This window comes from Parasteatoda tepidariorum, chromosome 3, assembly GCF_043381705.1.
Source record: "Parasteatoda tepidariorum isolate YZ-2023 chromosome 3, CAS_Ptep_4.0, whole genome shotgun sequence".
Taxonomy (NCBI): Eukaryota; Metazoa; Arthropoda; class Arachnida; order Araneae; family Theridiidae; genus Parasteatoda; species Parasteatoda tepidariorum.
Window position 1 is genome coordinate 57,453,110 of NC_092206.1, and position 20,072 is coordinate 57,473,181.

The 20,072-nt window shown below is 27.6% G+C and overlaps 2 protein-coding genes across 4 annotated transcripts; both read right to left on the bottom strand.

Annotated features, from left to right (window-relative positions):
- Positions 1-4,842: 4,842 nt before the first annotated feature.
- Positions 4,843-14,297, bottom strand: LOC107446962 (mediator of RNA polymerase II transcription subunit 24). Of its 3 annotated transcripts, none has more exons than XM_016061753.3 (2): positions 13,835-14,297; positions 4,843-8,268 (listed from the first exon to the last, which is right to left on the bottom strand). In XM_016061753.3, the coding sequence occupies exon 2, from the start codon at positions 8,260-8,262 to the stop codon at positions 5,161-5,163; it is 3,102 nt and encodes a 1,033-aa protein (XP_015917239.1). In that variant the 5' UTR covers positions 8,263-8,268; positions 13,835-14,297; the 3' UTR covers positions 4,843-5,160. The 3 variants fall into 3 exon arrangements, with proteins under 3 accessions (XP_015917239.1, XP_015917248.1, XP_015917254.1); XM_016061762.4 differs by having other exon boundaries at positions 13,737-13,923; XM_016061768.3 differs by having other exon boundaries at positions 13,816-13,908.
- Positions 14,298-15,421: 1,124 nt separating this feature from the next.
- On the bottom strand, positions 15,422-19,996 carry LOC107446896 (zinc finger protein 845-like). Its single transcript, XM_043051861.2, has one exon. It carries the CDS (start codon positions 18,293-18,295, stop codon positions 16,487-16,489), a length of 1,809 nt encoding a protein of 602 aa, XP_042907795.1. The 5' UTR covers positions 18,296-19,996; the 3' UTR covers positions 15,422-16,486.
- Between the last annotated feature and the right edge of the window lie 76 nt (positions 19,997-20,072).

Here is a 20,072-nt window from a genome sequence, read left to right on the forward strand (position 1 = left end):
TTGGTCATACTTTAATAATGTTTAAATTTTTATGGGGACAATCAACATAAAATCTTTATTTTATCAAAGAGAAATAACCTTGAAAAATCTTATACATAAGATAAAAATGAATAACTTACTGACACTCAAATAAAAATAAACACCATGCACTCTACATATTTATTTGCATTCCCTTAAATAGTTTTACCTATGTTCTTCCGTAGAAATTAAAATAATTGAAATATCAAAAGCAGTTTATTTTTTACAGAGAATTGCTGAAATATTTTCTCTGTCTATTTCTGTTTGGATTATTGTTGTTCGGTATGAACAGAGCTAAAGATTTCAAAAAATGGTAAAAAATTTCTAGTAGTTACGAGAATTAATCAACATATAAAAACTGGAGTATTTATTTCAATTTGTAGGCTTCTATAAAAGATATGAACAATGCTTTGTTATTTAACTTGGAGTACAAAGAACATCATTTTTTTTTTAAAAGTCATTTAACTGTTACACAACTTATATAATTGTCGTTGAAAATTATAATTTTGTCATCAACTATTAACTTGCCATCAGAAGTGCTTTTCTAAAATATCAGCAAATGCAGAGTCAATCAATCTGAAGCTAATCAATCATTTTAAACTAAAAGCTTTTTCAAGAGAAGCAAAATATAAAACCAATCAATATATTTCTAATGATTGATGAAGTTCAGTCTTTTCAACTAAATATTAAACAAAATAATAACATATGCAATTTTTTGGTAGTAAATTTTAAATTGTTTTTTATTAACTCTTTGCTTGACATAAAATTTTGAGAGCTTAGAATTTAATTTAAAAAAATCCATTTTATCCCCTTATATTAAAATATAGAAAAACTCTGCTTGACAAGAAATGGCATAGAATGAGTTTCTAAGTCTTGCTTTGTGTCTTTCTTATATTTTATTTTTTTCTACCTTATAGGGAAGAGAAAAATACTATCTTTTAAAAAATTTAAATTTTGAATAATTAAATTTTAAAAATAACTTTTTTTTGTTATTGTTCTCCTCTCAAAATTTTTCCTTTAACTTTGAGATTCTAGGTTAATTTGTATCGATATCGGTATTTGTGAATATCATACTATATTGAAAAAGTCTACAATTATAGTTTTTATAATAGTTTTATAATCAATTTTACAAATACCTTTTCTATTTTATTTTTACTATGGATAAATATTTTTTTTTTTTTTACATCACAAAACTTCTTAAACCATTGCAAATAATCTTTGATAATTTAAATTTTATAATAATCATTTCTTCATTGGTGATAACTGGAATAACTAAGAAAAACCAATCAGCTGTCAGCAAACATTGCTGTTTTGAGAAAACATAAACAATAAAGTTTGATATAATTTTTCCAAAATAACAATATTTTACTTATTACTAAATAGATATACTACCTACGGATTTATTATTTGATAAATTGTACATTCTTGAAAAGAATATAAGGATAGCCATATAAGACTTGTTCTTGGAATTAAAAACTGTATTAATGCTGTAGTGTAGCTCACTTTGGGAAATAACCTTAATGCACTTTTAATAAATCCAAAAATCTTGGACATATAAAATAAAGTAATTTCTCACAATTTTCAGAATGTCTTTCATTACTTATGAGACTTCTATGTTGTAAGAAAAATATATAGTTATTATATAATAGTTAGTGAATTTGTTTATCAATAAAATGCAGAAAATTCAGAATATCATTCCAAAATATTCTCATATTTTTATGAAAATATTTTCTAATCTAGGGGTTACACAGCATTTTGAGTATTTAGACAGACCAAGTATTTAGACAGACAAAGGCAATTATAGTAGTTTTTAATATGAATATCAGTGTTCTAGACCATTAATTATTTTTATCAATTAACTTAGTAATACATTTCAAAAAAATTGATCCTAAACATTAAACCTCAATTAAAATTAAATAATGCAAAACAATTAGTTTTTTTTTCCTTAATATATTCCCTTAAAAATATAGATTAATCAAAATAAATGAAAACAAATGGAGAAAAGTAAAAAGCTTTAAAGTTCACAGAAATAAATTTAAAAATAAATATTCTGTTTAGTAAAATAAATAGAAATCAAATATGTTAATTAAAGAAAGTATATAGGGTTTAAAATAATAAAAATTCAAACAAAACCATTGTAATGCAAATTAAGATCAAAACTCAGTACTTAATGTTAGACATGTATGTTAAGTAAATTATAAGTCTTAATATTTTTAAATAAAGCTAAAAGGAATTTGTAAACAAACTACAAATAATAAACAGTTAAAAATGAATGCATTTTTCCACTTTTCGAATTTTGTGAGTTGCATTAATATTGTATTTAAATATCATGATTTTCAAAACCATATGGAAAAACATAGCAATAACTGCTGAAAAACCATAAAAAAATTAAAAAAAGACATTTGTTTTTGCAATATAATTGACACAATTAATGCGCACTAAAAAGTAATTATTTTAATCCCCAAGTGAAAAATTGTCGAAAAGCGATTGATGAACTTTAAAAAGATCATTTATTGCATGATTCGAATGGTATAATAATAATGCATTAAAAAATTGGGACTTTCAGAACCACATAATAATGTGTAGCAATAAGATCAATACCAAAATAACCATTCAAAAATAATTTAGATTTGCGATGAAAATGAATGAGGATGATAAAATCGAGATTTAAATGAGGATTCATCTAGGAATAAGGAGCTGTGATAACTTTTTGTAATACAAAGAAAGATCTATGATTTATTTCAAATTTATTTAAAGCATGTCAAGGAAAATTATAAATAAATAAAACAATGAAATTCCTTAATCAGTTTTAAAAAGCGAATACATTAACGAACACGTAGAAAAACTTTTGGTTAACAACAGAATGTATATCTTTCAGTTATACAAATTTACAATAAAATGATAAAAATAAATCATTGTTGGTATTAAGAGTCAGTTCATTAAATACAATAATATAAAGATTCAATCCTACCATTTGCTTATTCATTACAGAGACTTATCAAAATAATAAGAGATTTAGAAAAGAACTACTGTGCACAATATGAAATAATAAGTTATAAATCCAGTTCATATTCATATATGTAACTTAATGATCAATATAATAATAAATAAATCTTTAAAATACATTATGTGGTGTTGTTGGCCACTTTCAGTTTTTGGCATTCTTTCCCAACATATTTGTTCAGTAATTTTATACAAGACGTTTTTAAGTATTTGCAATTGCTCTAGCAAGCATAACATGTATATCAGGGTTGGCAGGTTTTGACATGTGACAGTTTTTGACGGTTTAAACCGTCACGTCAAAAACCTCACTGTCAAAAATCTATATTTATATGTGAAATTTAATTAATACATAAAATTTATATATTTTTTATAAAGGATAGTGTTTCTAAATATGTTCTAGAAAAAATAAATTTTAAATTTTGAAGAAACACTTATATTTTGAATAGTAACCAAAATCTTGTACTTTTGAAAGCTCACATCTTTTGTAATATTATGTATTCATTTTCATGTGTTATTGAAAATCTGCAGTGATATTATTAAGAAATTTATTTATAACCAAATTTAGTGTATAGTATAGATTATACTAAAAATTAGACATTTTTAAAGATAAACATTAGCAGTTTTGTACATTAGACATCTTTTAAAGAAAAATCTTTTTAATATTCTTTTAAATCTTCTTAATAATCTTTTTAACATAAGACAATACAAATTTAAGTGCTTTCTGTTAAATACACAGAGTAGTTAGTGTCGATTTACAGTATATTCAGCCTATTCATTTACTATGCTGAAAATTTAGTTTATCCAAATACTTGTGAATTTCATTTTGCTGAATACTATATAGTTTTGTTGAATATCTAAATATTCAGCTGTTGAATAATTACTTCTTGCTTTCAAGATATGCATTATTTGTATTCTTAATACAAGTGGAGAAAAAAAAATTAAGAGATAAAAATTGTTTTAAAATGATAAGTGTAATAATTATAAATAAATATAATAAACAATATGAATTATATTTATCATTATTCATAAATATAACTACTTTTAAATTCAAATTAACATACTGGATAATAAAGATATTCGGTCTAACATTAAAAAAAAATTTTATACACTTGTATCAAGTTTTTATTTATTCAACATAACTTGTAAGCTCCTTATAAATATAAATATTAGTTATATGTTCCTCATATGTCAAAAATGCATGGTAATAAACTTTTAATTTTCTTAAATATTAAAAAAAAAAAAATTTTTTTTTTCAAAATATAAATATTTAAACAATTTTTGTGCAAAATTTTTCTGCACATGCATTTGAATATAAATTTCTGAGATTTTAAATCTGTTATTTTACCTTAATTTTAATAAAAAAATATTTTAAAACCTGCTGATTACCTATAATATAACTAAATTTCAATATAATGCATGGCAACTGTTTGGTAGTTTTGAAGTTTATATATTTTCTTGGCAAACTTTAGTTTTTGACGTTTTCGACTGGTTTTTGACGGTTTAAACCAGTATTATACCCTTGTCATGTCAAAAACCACTTTTTGACGTCAAAAACCCAACCCTGATGTATATTTATAGAAATATTTTAGAATCTCTTCACAATCTTGAATTTTCAACTTTATAAAAACTTAAAAAGTATCTTTAATAAAAACTATGAACTACTTTGTGTCCAATAAAACAAAATGTAAATAAAAAAAGACAATTTTGCAAAAATTCTTATTATTTACGAACTTTTTAAAATTTTAATACTTCTAACTCTTTGAATTTTTATAACACTTAATACGGTATAATAAATTTGATTGCACAATATTAAACTACTACTGAAAAAAAAGAGATCTTTATTAATTTTCAAAAAAACTTAAACATAATTTTGCATTTATTAATTATAAAATACTCAAAAACTATCTTTAAATTTTCTAAAATTATCTTAAGATAATTTAAGGAAGAAAAAACATTCACTGTTTTTAAGAAGCATCAACAATGCTACTTTACAAAATCAAGTGTCCATTTTATATTACACCTAATAAGTTCACACAACTTAAGTTACCGTTACAGTAATATATCTTTAAAAAATGTCAAAAATAAAAAGTGTACTATAACCTTTATCAAAATAGAACAGTTGGTTTTTTAGCAAACAAATTAAAAACCTAACCAACACTGATTTTTAGTGGTGAGTCTATTTTGAGCAATGGTAAGTTGACACAAACTCAATGCTGCTACTTTACGAGCTCTTGGGCTCTGCATGCTACTGACTGCCAAAATTAACTCATGGCTAAATTCTTCAGGGTATTTTTTCAAAAGCAATCCAACAAGCCCTAAAGGCATAAACTGTAAAATTGAAGAAGCTTGATCTTTAGCACATAGAACAACTTGTTCTAAAAATCGAATAGGAAAATAAGACCTAGCACTGATTGTTGCATCTGAAGCAATCACTAGTAGGGTACGCATCAAATCAGCGATTGCTTTATTGATAGGATTAGCTACTGCATTGCGCATATGCTCATCACTAAGATTTTGTAGCTCAAATGGTGTATCCTCTAGCAATTCAGCATTACTTCGATGTATTTTTGTGGGCCTACTGTGCTCTGTATGATCTCGTGTGTCATCAATGTCAACTTCACGATGGCTTCTTTTACAACCAGTTTTCACACGATTTCCTGAAGAGCACTGGCGTGACTGCAATGCTGCATATGTTGTAATGACAGTTAAACGTGACAGGGCACTACCGTAGGGCTCTGCTAACTGTTCTTGATGAGCTTCACTATAAAGATAAAAGGGAAGAACATGCAATAACAAAGCAAGAGCGCATTGTTCAATATCTAAATAAAATATACCAATTATCATGTCAACAGCTCTATTGATGTCTTGAAGAAATTGATAGCCCAGTACACGACGAACAAGAGCATCACATAGCCAACGTGCTCCACCAACACAAAGTAATGTGTCAAAATAATGAATAGATTTTATGTCAAGCCATCCACGATAGTGCACATCATTAAAAACTTCATCTAAAATTTTGCCTAAGGGTTCTTTAACCGTCAAACCGTGAGGAATGAGAGGTGCAATTTTAGATTTTAGCTGTAAGGGAGGGTGCAGATCCCACATCATTATTTTTATAATACCAATCATCAGGCTACAACGTCCAGAATAAAATGCATTACTTTGCTCATTGCCTGGCAGTTGAGGTGTTTGCCTACCACTAGCAGAGGGGGACTCAGAAGGTGAAGTAACAGACTCCACCGCTGGAGGAGCAATAAAATGCTGAAGCATATTCATGGGCTTCAGACGTTCCTCATGATGAAGAACATTGATGTAGTTGCAAAGCCAAGCCGAAATACAAACAGGAAGACAGCATATTTGACTTTTAATGTGATCTAAAACCATTTTAACTTTTTCTGTGGATAATGCTCCATGCTCCCAAGCAATAAGTATCTCTCTAGCAGCAGCTGGAGCATTAAGGCAAACTTCATGCCATTTTACTTGATGAGTGCTCATATCATGCTCTGTGTTTAAGAACTGAGCTAACAACATGTCAACTGTAGGTTGGTCACATCGAGACAAAACAAGATCCGGACATTTAAATTTCCCACCTTCAGCTAGGTTCTCTGATATCCACTGAACGAAAAAAGAATCTTTTTTCGTAGAATGCCCAAGGACTATTTCAGTACCATAATACTGAGAAATATAAAATAATAAGAGAAAGGTGACATCAAAAGTTAAAGCACGGGTCTGGGCAGCTTTAGCATTTTCAGAAGCAACATATTTATTATAATCATTATATCCAATTAATTTAGTAATAAAAGTATGCAATTTCCCAGTAGCAGCAGCCGCAGCAAGAATTAATTTAAAATTTCTTAAAGGCAATATATGACAGAGAACACCAAGGAGAGCTTCTTGAATTTTTGAATAATCAGAATCTAGTGACTTCAAAATCGTGTTAAGAGTATGTTCTGCTCGTAAAGTGAGTGGTATATTTGCCTGGCCCCACTGAGGACTCGGTTTAGGTGTTGGAGGTTTTACTCCTCCAATATTCTGACCTTTGAGATTTGCAGCTTTAAAAGAATCATTTTGTCTTCGACCAAGGAAACTCATTCCCTGACTTTCTGTCATTATTTTTGCTTTGCAAAACTCCTGTGCTACATATTGTAAAGTATCACAATTGCTCTTTAAATCAGTGAGATCCAACAAAGGTGAATAATGTAGTAACATATCTAGACTTTTCTCAAAGGAGTCTTCTTCACTTTCAGTTTGAAGGGACTGGATGTTAGAAATAATGTTTGGTAGTTTCAAAAATGTAAATGCAAACCATTTTAAATCATCTTCAAATGAACCTGTGCTACTGGCTATACCAATCAAACAAGCACGGATAAGTTCGCAATAAACTTGCGATAGTTTAAAATTTTGCAGCTTTTTCACTAAAAGCAATTGACTCACAAATGCTGATGCATCACTTGCAGGATTTAAAATAGCATCGATTCCAACCATTATGTTTAAAGTGCTAGCTAAGGTTTGAAGTTTGTTTTTTGAAACATTTTCTGATGGAACAACTGGTAAATTATCAACTGAGCTAACTAGACTCAATGCACCTTCAATTATTTCTTTTGAAACATTTGTTGCACTTGGAACTATTGCTAACTTTTCTTCAAGTTCTTTATGTTTTTGAAGCATTTGGGTATACATGGCTTGATCTTCAAACTTTCCAACATAAAGCAAAGATTTAATAAAAGTGGAATTACTAAAATAAAAAAGAGCTTCATAAGATTTTTCCATAATTGAAATGTGTTCTGGACTTTGTTTCAATTCAGTTAATTTAGTTATGGAATGATAAACACATGAATACAACCAATGTGTAACACTAACTACAGCTTTACATAAAGCAATGCATTCTTCTTCATTGCCATGACAGCCTATTCTTGATTGAAATGTTCTTAGCAAATCGAGTAAACTCAAAATGCAATATGGCTTGTAAAAACTTTGGTATCTACCTATACTAGATAAGACTGCACCATATGAAACAACTCTAGAGCTAAGAGAATGCATGAGATATGACATGAATAAATTGTTTGGTCCTGGTCCAACTAATGCTTGTTGAAGAATACAGTCAGCTAAATCATAAACGTCACCACTTACTCCACGTGGAAGAACACTTTTGATTCGAATGCCCCATGACACATCAGACCATCTTTCTCTCCAAGCTTGTAGCAAAAGTGATTTAATACTCCGTGTTTTGCTGGTATCCATGATGACCTGTTGAAGGAAAATAATTCAACTAAATTGTAAAATATAATAATAAAAATATAATAAACTCACAAAATAAATAAATTTTTATTTTACATTAATTTAATCAAAACAGAAAAAAAGGTTTAAAAACCATAATTGTGTGGTTACATAATATGTTTAAAAAAAATAAAATGCTAAGTAAGGTTAAAGTAAAGAACATAGAAATGTATTATTTTCTTTTACCTCACTTAGCATGCTACACCAGAAGAAGAACTTATAGGGTGAGAAACATACTCAGATATAACAGTGCTAAAATCCAGCATCTGAGAGTGAGAAGCAAAGTGAGAATCAGGAGGTACGCCATTTGTGAATTGGTTGTTGGGCGACTCTACATGCATGCTTGCTTATGCTGTCACCTGCTAATCTCTATTTTATTCTTTCTTTTTATCTCAAAATATGTTAGCCGATTTCATCAACATGGATGATATAAATGAATTATGGAAGAAATATCTTACTTAATAGTACAGTCATGTTTATAAAAAGTGCAAAAATGTAGAACAAACCTATAACATATAAAAAAAACTTCTGTCTTCCCTTACCCCAGTAGTGACTTGGAGGAAAAGAGGGAGAAAACCAGTTTTAAAAACATCTGCTTTTGTGCCCCCAAATGGTGCTTTTTCTTACGCAGGAACTGCACTACGTCTTGGGGGACCAGTTCGCATTATGTCTATCAAAGCTAGCTTTCGTCCCCTATGTATATTCTTTAGGAAAAGTTCTCCCTTCTTTTTCATGATTATCCTTATTTCAAACCATTAAAATTTTCAGTAGTTATACAACAAAATGTGTTCCGTAAACTTAAGACATTATCAAGAAATATTAACACATGAATACATACATGAAAAAATTAGAATGTTAAATTTTAATATTTTGATCATGGCATTATATGATTTAATTAATATAATAAAACAATTTAAAAACTAAAATAGAAATATTATAAATAATATAATTGATGAAATTAGAAATTATGAAAGAAGAAAAAAAAAACAAATTAATAAGAAATGGAAAATGGTAAAAAAATAAAAAACGATAAAGTTATGAATATAAGGAAATATAACTGAAGAGCTAATAGAAAAGTTTTGTATGGGCACTGATATAACATTCAATGCTTAGAAAGAATAAGATGTTGATTAAGACATTCACATATAACAAACAAAATGCTTGTACTTTTTTTTTTATCAAAAACTATATAATATTCTAGTGGTTTTTTTAATTATTGAAGACTAATAAATTTTTAGTGTAAAAGAATGTGCTATTAACCTATAAAAAATTTGATTTTTTTAAAAAAAAAGACAGAAATAAACTAAAATATAAGACTTTCAGCGTTAACTCAGAATTTTTCAGACAGATGACCCTGGCAAGAGGCAATGAATAAGTTTTAATTTTTCAAAATAGAAGGGAGTATAATGCATATCTCCTTGCTCAGTGGCACATTGAGATGACCCTTTTTATTAAAACATTCATAAATTAATAATTTTTATCAGTTTTAAAAGTTTGTTTTATGGAGAAATGATAAATATAGAAGAGAAGATGAATATAGTATATTTAATCCAATGAGCTTGGTAGCAGAAATCCACCGGCACACCAATGAACGTTGCAGATTATTTTTTATCGAAGTTCTCTTTTTATAATTTTTAAAATTGAAACACTACACAAACAAATGTGTACTGCTGTGACTATTTTTTTAAAACATCTCTAAACTTGTTTGTAGTAAAATTTAAAAAGCTGGACCACCACAAAAAATAAAGAGTAAAGAATTTTTTTCTCTGTTACTAAATTACACAGTTTAAGAAACACTCAACTATTTAGGAATTTATTCCATTATTTTTAGTATTATTATATAAAATTCAATTTAAATTTAAACAACAAAATTTTTTATATGCTGTTTAAGGACTTTAATTGCAAATTTTGTTATGATAATAATTGAAAACATGTTACATAATTGCAAATAATTTGTCGGATTACATGTTACATAATTGCAAATATGTTAGTTACATATATAAGCTGAATTTTTATAGTAATAATACACTGTCTGACTGCCAAAAAGTTACAGACCAATTTTGATTTATGAAGATAGTGCTGCAGATACATTCCATAAATTCTGCTACTAATTTTATGAATACGTTTAAAGAGAAGACATAGAAGATGAATACATTACATTTACAAGAATTATATATTTAAAGATGAAGGTGAAAAAATTGGAAATAATGCTATTAAATGAGAATTTGAATGAATTTTTTTTTTTTTTTAAATTTACTTCAATACTAAAATTTGTAAAAATATAGTTGTGGAAGTTATGAGTATATCTCAGATCTTTTGATGATTTTAGAGCTTTCCTGGAGCATAATAAATCAAGAATTTTGGAAAATATTAAGAAGAAAAAAAAAATGAAGTAAATCATAATTCAAAAAAAAATTTGCAGAATCAGAAACTAACTAAATGAAGATTTCAATTTCATTAAAAGCAGTTTTTAAAACCATATTGCAGTGTTTGAAAGAAACTGAAATATCCAGAATCAATTAATCAGCTTAAATTATCAAAAAAAAACTAAGCTTAAGATTTGATTTGGCAATATGCTTTCTGCATTACATATTTATTATGTGACACCAAAACCTGACCACATAAATAGAGACTTCTCAATTATATGACTAAAGTATATAATTGGTTTACCTTATTCAATCCAACAAATGCCTTTATTATGGTTGCCGTAAGTAACAAAGCATTTTCATTTTCACTCAAAGGAAAATTCCAATGACTAATGGCAACCAATCAGTGCAGATTTGAATGCAAAGCAGATTTTGTTACATGGGTTATAACACCTCAATAAGTCAATAGCAAATAAAATTACTTTATGCTGATACTCAGACATTTAAAACTTCAGTTTTTTTTTTTTTTTTTCAAAATATTAAAGACCATTTAAAACAACAGATCTGCATGTATCAAACACATATAGAAATTTTTTTTTCTTTAATCACTGTTTCTAAATAAAATTAGCACTTTAAGCAAATTCTATAAGCTCAGTAGAAGAAACGTCAATATTTATCTGGAACACTATGGAAAATTTCTAAATTTTATCTGCACAGCAAGGTCAATTATTTATATTCAAACGTTGGACTTGATACGTTCTGAAGTTTCAAAGGACTAGAATGTCTATATAATATTAAACAGCAGCAATTAAAAGCATTATTTAAAATCACTTACAATTTAATTATGAACTCGTTAGCTTGTAATTTAATTATTGAAAATTATAATCTGTAACAGTAAAAAAACGAAAGTTCAAATGAAATGTGATTTTTGCTGATTCATTTCAATACACTAAAACTAATAACAATTTAACTTAATTTTTTTTAACTTATTGAAATAAGTCTACATTCAAAATAAATTTTTAAAAATCAAGCGAAACACCAGGTAAATTGAATAATGGTTATTAGTAAATAAAAACTAAAACATTTTAAATCTAGAGATATTAGAAAATTCTACATGAAATAAAATATATTTACATTTTAAGCAATATATTCTAAAAACTAAAACAAATAGAGATGGTGAGAAATAATAAGTCTTAAACTAGCTTAAAATAGGAACTTAACTATATAATTAACCTAAATCTCAAAGGAGAAAAATATAAGTCGACATTGCAAAAAAAAATTAAAAAAAAAAAAAAAATTAGTCCTTTAAATTTTAAATAAAAATCTTATTGCACAATCTTTGCATTTTGAAAATTTGGCACATTTCTCAATTTTTCAAAGTTTGAGCCCTTGGCTATAAAAAAATTTTTTATTTTTAATATGTGTGGAAATTTGTAGCTGTAATTGATGGAAAGGCAATTTGTAGAACACATGGATATTTTTGGAGACTTTAGCTAAAGGTAAACAAATAATTTAAGTCTAAAGTGTAAACAATAATTGGGCAGATTTTCCCCTCTACTGTGGCAATGAAAGGATGTGTCATTTCCATCTTTGGAAGAAGGGGGAGTACCTCTGCTTTTAGTTAGTAAAGTTATGTTTTGTTCCAATGACTAAGTATAAGTGACTCTTATAAGAGTGATGTATAATTTGTTGAGTGTAGTTTCATGTCTATTTTAGAATTCTAATTTTCTCATTTCAATAAACTTTAGTATTATTTAATAAGTTTTGCAAAGTAGGCATTAGATTTTATAGTTTATAAGATGTTTGCAACCTAACGCCTTTTTCTCCAAGAAATATACTGGGAGATTGTGGCATTCAAAAGTATCATAAAGTGATTAGCCAAATGCAAAATTCAAAATTACTGTGTCACAATAATTTTAAAATAAAATTTAAGTGTGGTTCAATTTTGTCTAAGTAGATAAAGAAAATTTAAAATGCACACCACATCTTCCTCGATCCTGTTTTTTTTTTTTTTTTAAATAATGAATAAGAACACTTAACTTCAGTTACAGTTAAAAAGTTATAAAATATTTGTGTATAAAAAAAACTGCTATGTCTTTCCTGTGCTTACTTACTTCAAACATTATAATATTTAAACAGTTTAATGATCTGAAATGGAATTTTTTTTAATGAAATCGAGTTGTTTTAAAAAAAAATTTAAATTGAGTTGTTAACTTTGAAAAAAAATTAAGCAAATAAGTTTCAAAGTTCATATTATAAATAACTTAACTTTAAGTACAGAACAGTTTAGCAGATTTTATAAAGTTACAGAGGTGAAATTCATTAGTCTAAATTAGCTTAAAAGAATATTTGGATGGTTTTATTCAAATTTCATTTCTTTTACAAGTACATTTTGCTTTTACAAGTAAAAGCAAAATGTGATACATAACATAATATATATGCCACTTATTTCCATATGGAAATAGGTTACACGTGTAATGAAAAGATAAGCACTGGCATGGGACGTAAATAGTGATGGGTGTAAATATAATTAATTATTAATTTATGGTAAAAATATTCATTACTTTCAAGTTCAAAACTAACATTAATTAGTTAAAAGTAACCATTTCGAAATCTTCAGATTTTTACTTTCTATATAATACATTGTTTGCTCAAAAATATAAATTTTAAAATTTAGGTTAATATGTTGGCCTTACCATGAAATTGTTCATTAATATATATCATACTCCTGCAATATGAGTTTAAACTAAATATATTTTAAAACATGCATTTATTACCACACTTAAACTTTAACGGTTAATTGGCAATTAAATAACATGTTTTCACTATTCCTTTCAAAGTTGGGTCTTACAATTATTACTAAACTACTAATAAATAAATCAACAATAAATGTAATTATGATTTTTATTATTAAATTCACTACGATAATAAACAAAAAGCATCATACTTTTGACATAGTATACAGTTTTAATAATCAGTTATTTTAATATCAGTTAATCAGTATTTAATATCAGTTATTTTAAATAATGAAACCAAAAACAATCAAAAACTCAGCAGTAATAATTGACTTACTATAACATAACAGGATGTTAGACAAGTAAAAGAGCAATTATGAACCAAAATTTTAAAATTTAAAAAAAAAAAAGAATACTTAGATTTATTTATTGGACCTTATTTTATTTCGTCATTTTCATGTAAAATTTGTTAATTTCACTCCAAGTTCCTTTGATGCTGACTTTGCTTTAGAACGATTGGTATTGATTATATTCACAATCGCTATCATTATAACTAACTTAAGGTTTTAGCTTCCATCGACAGAAGCAAAGTTTTGAAGCTTGACGGACGTACCATTTTCGCTGCATATGATCGCAACGATCAGCGATGGCAGACGCTTGCTCTAGCAGGGAAGATATTTTCAGGCTTTATTTATTAAATTTTCATTTAGTTCTGTCAGAATCATTGATAGAGTACGACGTCATTTTTTTCCAGCAGCAATAAGAAGCAAAATTAATGAAAAGGCTAAAGAGCTTGAAAAAAACAACCCAGAGCATTGGTAAATCTTTCTGAAGCAAAGCGCGCCCATTTGAAGAACAATTTCACAATTGGCGATCGCAACACTCGAATACGCCATCTGGAGAGAGACCGGTTTCACGCCTTTCGCCCTTCCCTCTCCTCCTCTTTTCAGTTGTACAGGAATGTACTACGATATTTTCCCTTTTCTTAATATTTTTCCTTTTTATTTAATAAAAATAATTTTTAAAGTTTCCGTGATACTTTTCTTTAGAATTATGTTTAATGTAGTCTTCAGTTCCATATAGTTTTCCAACTTAAAAAAGATTTTAATCTATAAGAAAATCAAGAGAGAAACTAACTTCCTTCCTTCCTCTATGACTTTCCACACGCTAATGGGGAAAGCATGTGAAGTGTTGCCATAGGTAGAGAGTTCTGCTCTACGCCACCTGCAGCCCATTTCGATCGCCAATAATTTTTACCTACAATTGTAAAATATTCTGTTTCTTTATAGAATAGTATATATTTCTGTATCTATATAATTCGGAAAAAATCAATAAAGAATAATCGAATTATTTGAAATAGTATCATTTGTGCTGATTATTAATAATTGTTTTTCGGGTAAGTAGTTTTTTAATTTTGAATGAATAATTTCAACTAGCATTCAGATACTCTGCTTTTAAGTTACATATTGAAATTCATATCGAGATCTTACAATTGCAAAATTTTGATGCGTGGTATGTCATCTAAAGGTAATGAAGGGATAATCTATATATATAATTTGAGAAAAAATAATATAATAAATAATGAAATATTTTTTTAAATTTTCATGATGCTTTCTTTTAAAACTATGTTTAATGTAGTTTTCAGTTCCATATAGTTTCCAACTTAAAAGATTTTAATCTATATGAAAATCAAGACAGAAACTAACGTACTTCCTTTTTCTATGACATTCCACACGCTAATGGTGAAAGCGTGTGAAATGTTGCCATAGGTAGAGAGTTCTGCTCAACGCCACATGTAGCCCATTTCGATCGCCAATTGTTGATAAAGATTCCTGTTTGAAATAATCAAATAGATTTTTTTTTGTATCAAAATAAAATTACAGGATGGGTAAATTGGCGATCGAAATGGACTGCAGTTGGCGCAGAGCAGAACTCTCTACCTATGGCAATCTTATGAATTCAACTTTTTATACCTTCTATAATGTACAATAGTAAATCACACCATAATAAACACGACTATGATCAACTAGAAAGCTATTTATTTTGTAAAAATATTTTATTACACACTCAACAAAAAATATATTAAATAACATTAGGTACATGATTGCAAAAAAGTTGAACATCCTTGCTTTACATAAAATGTGAGGATAAATCACTTCACATGAACATCATTATAATAGCTTTAAAAAATAGGAAATAAATTGAAATTAAATAAATTTTAAAGAATGTCTTTTACAAATGTATAGAATTTCATTAAAAAATTTGCAAATGCAATTTTAAAGTAAGTGCATTTTATTTTAATTGTCTATAAAAAAAAATATATACATATATTTTGTAAAAGATATGGAAAAAATAATAATTTTTATAAAATTTCTTTGAAAAATTTTTTGAACTTGATTTCTTTATTCATTATGTTATAATACACAATATAAATATAAAATTAAATAAAGTGCATTTTATTTCAACTGTTTATAGAAAAATAGAAATATTTATAACAAGATATTGAAAAGGTGCTGAACCATTATAAGAAAAGAACTACTTATTAATATCAGACACTTATACATTAAGATATCATGACAAAAAATTTTTTTAATGAACTGGACAGCTATTTCAAAATAACAAATTAAAATCCTTTGCATATTTCCTTATTAAATTTAATTATTTAGTTAAATAGTTTTTGGAATTTAAAAAAAAACTTATGATTTACTAATTACAATTATTTTGTAAGAGTGTGAGTAATCTTGAGCGTTCTTCTAATTTTTGGTTGAAAATAGTCTCAAAAACGTTCAAATGCAATTAAAAAAATTTATGATCAGTAAATATTTAAATGACTTGTCTTGAAAAACAAGAAATTGATTTTATGAAGCAATCTATAATACTTTACATGTTTCATAAACCAACTAAAAATAAGGCTTCTCACCAGTATGAACACAACCGTGTCTAGTGAGATGACTTTTTTGTAAATAACTCTTATTACATAAACTACGAGAATAAGGTTTCTCTCCAGTGTGAACACGACTGTGTCGATTCAGAATCAGTTTTTGTGAAAAACTCTATTGACATCAACTGCAAGAATAAGGCTTCTCATCAGTATGAACAAGAGTGTTTTTTCAGATTACTTTTAAATGAAACACTTATATTACATAAACTGCAAGAATAAGGCTTCTCACCGGTGTGAACACGGCTGTGCCTTTTCAGACTACCTTTAAGTGAAAAACTCTTATTACATATAGTACAAGAATAAGGTTTCTCCCCAGTATGCACACGACTGTGTACATTCAGAAATACTCTTTCTGAAAATTTTTTATTACATATACTACAAGAAAAAGGTTTCTTGTAGTTCACAGTATGAACACGACTGTGTCTGGTCAGATTATTTTTTTGTGAAAATTTTTGATTACATATACTACAAGAATAAGGCTTCTCACCAGTATGAACAAGACAGTGTTTTTTCAGACTACTTTTTTGTGAAAAACTCTTATTACAAATACTACAAGAATAAGGCTTATCACTAGTATGAACACGATTGTGTTTTTTCAGACTACCTTTCAGTGAAAAATTCTTATTACATTTACTACAAGAAAAAAGCTTCTCACCAGTATGAACAAGACCGTGTCTAGTGAGATTACTTTTTCGTGAAAAACTCTTATTACATATACTGCAAGAATATGGTTTCTCACCAGTATGAACAAGACTGTGACTGGTCAGATAATTTTTCAGTGAAAATTTTTTATTACAGATACTACAAGAATATGGCTTCTCACCAGTATGAACATGGCTGTGTTGATTCAGAATCAGTTTTTGTGAAAAACTCTTATGACAAAAACTGCAAGAATAAGGCTTCTCATCTGTATGAACAAGACAGTGTTTTTTCAGATTACTTTTTAATGAAAAACTTTTATTACATAAACTGCAAGAATAAGGCTTCTCACCAGTGTGAACACTGCTGTGTCTTTTCAGACTACCTTTAAGTGAAAAACTCTTATTACATATAGTACAAGAATAAGGTTTCTCCCCAGTATGCACACGACTGTGTACATTCAGAAATACTCTTTCCGAAAAATTTTTATTACATATACTACAAGAAAAAGGTTTCTTGTAGTTCACAGTATGAACACGACTGTGTCTGGTCAGATTTGTTTTTAGTGAAAATTTTTGATTACATATACTACAAGAATAAGGCTTCTCACCAGTATGAACAAGACAGTGTTTTTTCAGACTACTTTTTTGTGAAAAACTCTTATTACAAATACTACAAGAATAAGGCTTCTCACCAGTATGAACACGATTGTGTTTTTTCAGACTACTTTTTAGCGAAAAATTCTTATTACATTTACTACAAGAAAAAAGCTTCTCACCAGTATGAACAAGACCGTGTCTAGTGAGATGACTTTTTAGTGAAAAACTCTTATTACATATACTGCAAGAATAAGGTTTCTCACCTGTATGAACACGACTGTGACTGGTCAGACTATATTTCAGTGAAAATTTTTTATTACATATACTACAAGAATAAGGCTTCTCACCAGTATGAACAAGACTGTGTTGTGTCAGATTACCTTTTTGTGTAAAACTCTTATTACATATACTACAAGAATAAGGCTTCTCACCAGTATGAATATAATGGTGTTCTTTCAGATTACTTTTTAGTGAAAAACTCTTATTACATATACTACAAGAATAAGGCTTCTGCCTCTCACCAGTATGAACACGACTGTGACTGGTCAGATTACTTTTAAGTGAAAAGCTCTTATTACATATACTACAAGAATAAGGTTTCTCACCAGTATGAATACGACTGTGTCTTTTCAGACTACCTTTTAGTGAAAAACTCTTATTACATCTACTACAAGAATAAAGTTTCTCACCAGTATCAGCATGACAATGTTTAGTCATATTACTCTTCTCCGAAAAAACTCTTTTTACATATAGTACAAGAATAAGGTTTTTCCCCAGTAAACAAACAAAGTTTTTTTTAATTATCCTTCATTAAGAATATCTTCTTACATATACTAAAAGAAAAAGGCTTCTCACCAGTATGAGTCGGACATTTTCCTGAAAACCTCTTGTTACAATAACAAGAATAAGGTTTACTTACAGGATGATACTTATTCTGAATTAAGTTAGGCCTTTAATAACATACAATACAAAAAAGAACATGCTGTATTAAGTAACTTACTTTGACTAAATTTTTAATTAAGTAAAATATAATACTGAAGAAATATGACTTATTAATAAGTGCATCTGTGAAAGCATTAATTTAAATTATATTGAGATGTTAAAATTTTTTCTTTTTCACAACCAACTTTAATATTTCTCTTTTGTTGAACATACCAAGATGCAAAACTAAATTAAATTATTTTACTTTGTGATATTAACAAGATAATAACAATTATGAACATGAAATTATCAAATTTGATTTCATTAACTAAGACACTGCAGTAATATAGTTCATTATAAACGAAGAAAGGCATCAAAAAAAAATTTCACTTTCACCGACTTAAAAGGATTGAAATTATCTATAATAATATAAAAAAAACTTTCATATCAAATTTTTATATCAATGTTCTATCATGCACAAGAAAAGCAAGCTCTTATTCATTAACATAAATACGAGAAAGTCAACAAAGTTTAATTCTATTTACGAGTATTAAATTGCACAAATTGAATACAGAAAACATTATCTCAGCGTGAACAAGAAAATCACAATTTAAATTTCTTGTGTATAAATATATGTTTTATCATATATGTTTTATGAAAGTGACACACAGCTGAATTATCTGCGGTAGTCAGTAATTTTAATCTTCTTATAACTGTTTAATAATGTGCTGAATGAAAAGTTCGTTTAAAGTGTTACTTGTACCAAATTAAACTTTTTTCCTTGATTAATTTATCACAATGCCTGCCTAAATAAATTATTATCAAATTATGAACACAAAGCAATGAAATGAAACTACTTCTTTTTTTTCCTTCAATTTTTAGAACAGAAGTAAAATGTTTTATAATAACGAAAAATAATTATGAACTACAATTGGAAACTCATCAACACAAACATTAAATTTCCATGTATGAAAATAATTTTCTGTTAGAACTTCGTTGCAACCATGCACATTGCACAGAGACTATTTGGTGCTAGTGTTGCTACATAGATAGATATTGCCTTTATATAATAATATTTCCTTTACCCATGGAGAATTTTCACACAATGAATGTACAGAAATATAGTTTGGAGAATTTTCACACAATGAATGTACAGAATATAGTTTGGAGAATTTTCACACAATGAATCCTACAGAAAACACAATGTTTTTAAAAAAAATTTATGCACGCACGATATGAATTTTATTAACTGTCAGCAAAAAGATATTTTGTCATTCACATCGATTTTTTTATCATCGAAACAACATTTTTAAAACTTTCATTTACACAAATATGGTTAATTAATGTCTTCTTCGGTCTAAGTAAGACATTAAGTTTTAATACAGTTATCTCGGTAAAAAAAATTTTCAAGAAAGAAGTAGACTGTTGACTGTTGATGATGATGTGGGGGGGATCTATGCTACTCGCTTTTATCCCCCTTGCTGTAAGGTGTATTTTTGTGAGTTGAGTTGTTGATGCTGAAGATGATGACGATGAGGTGATGGGAGTGCACGCTGTTCTTGAAGAAGCGAAA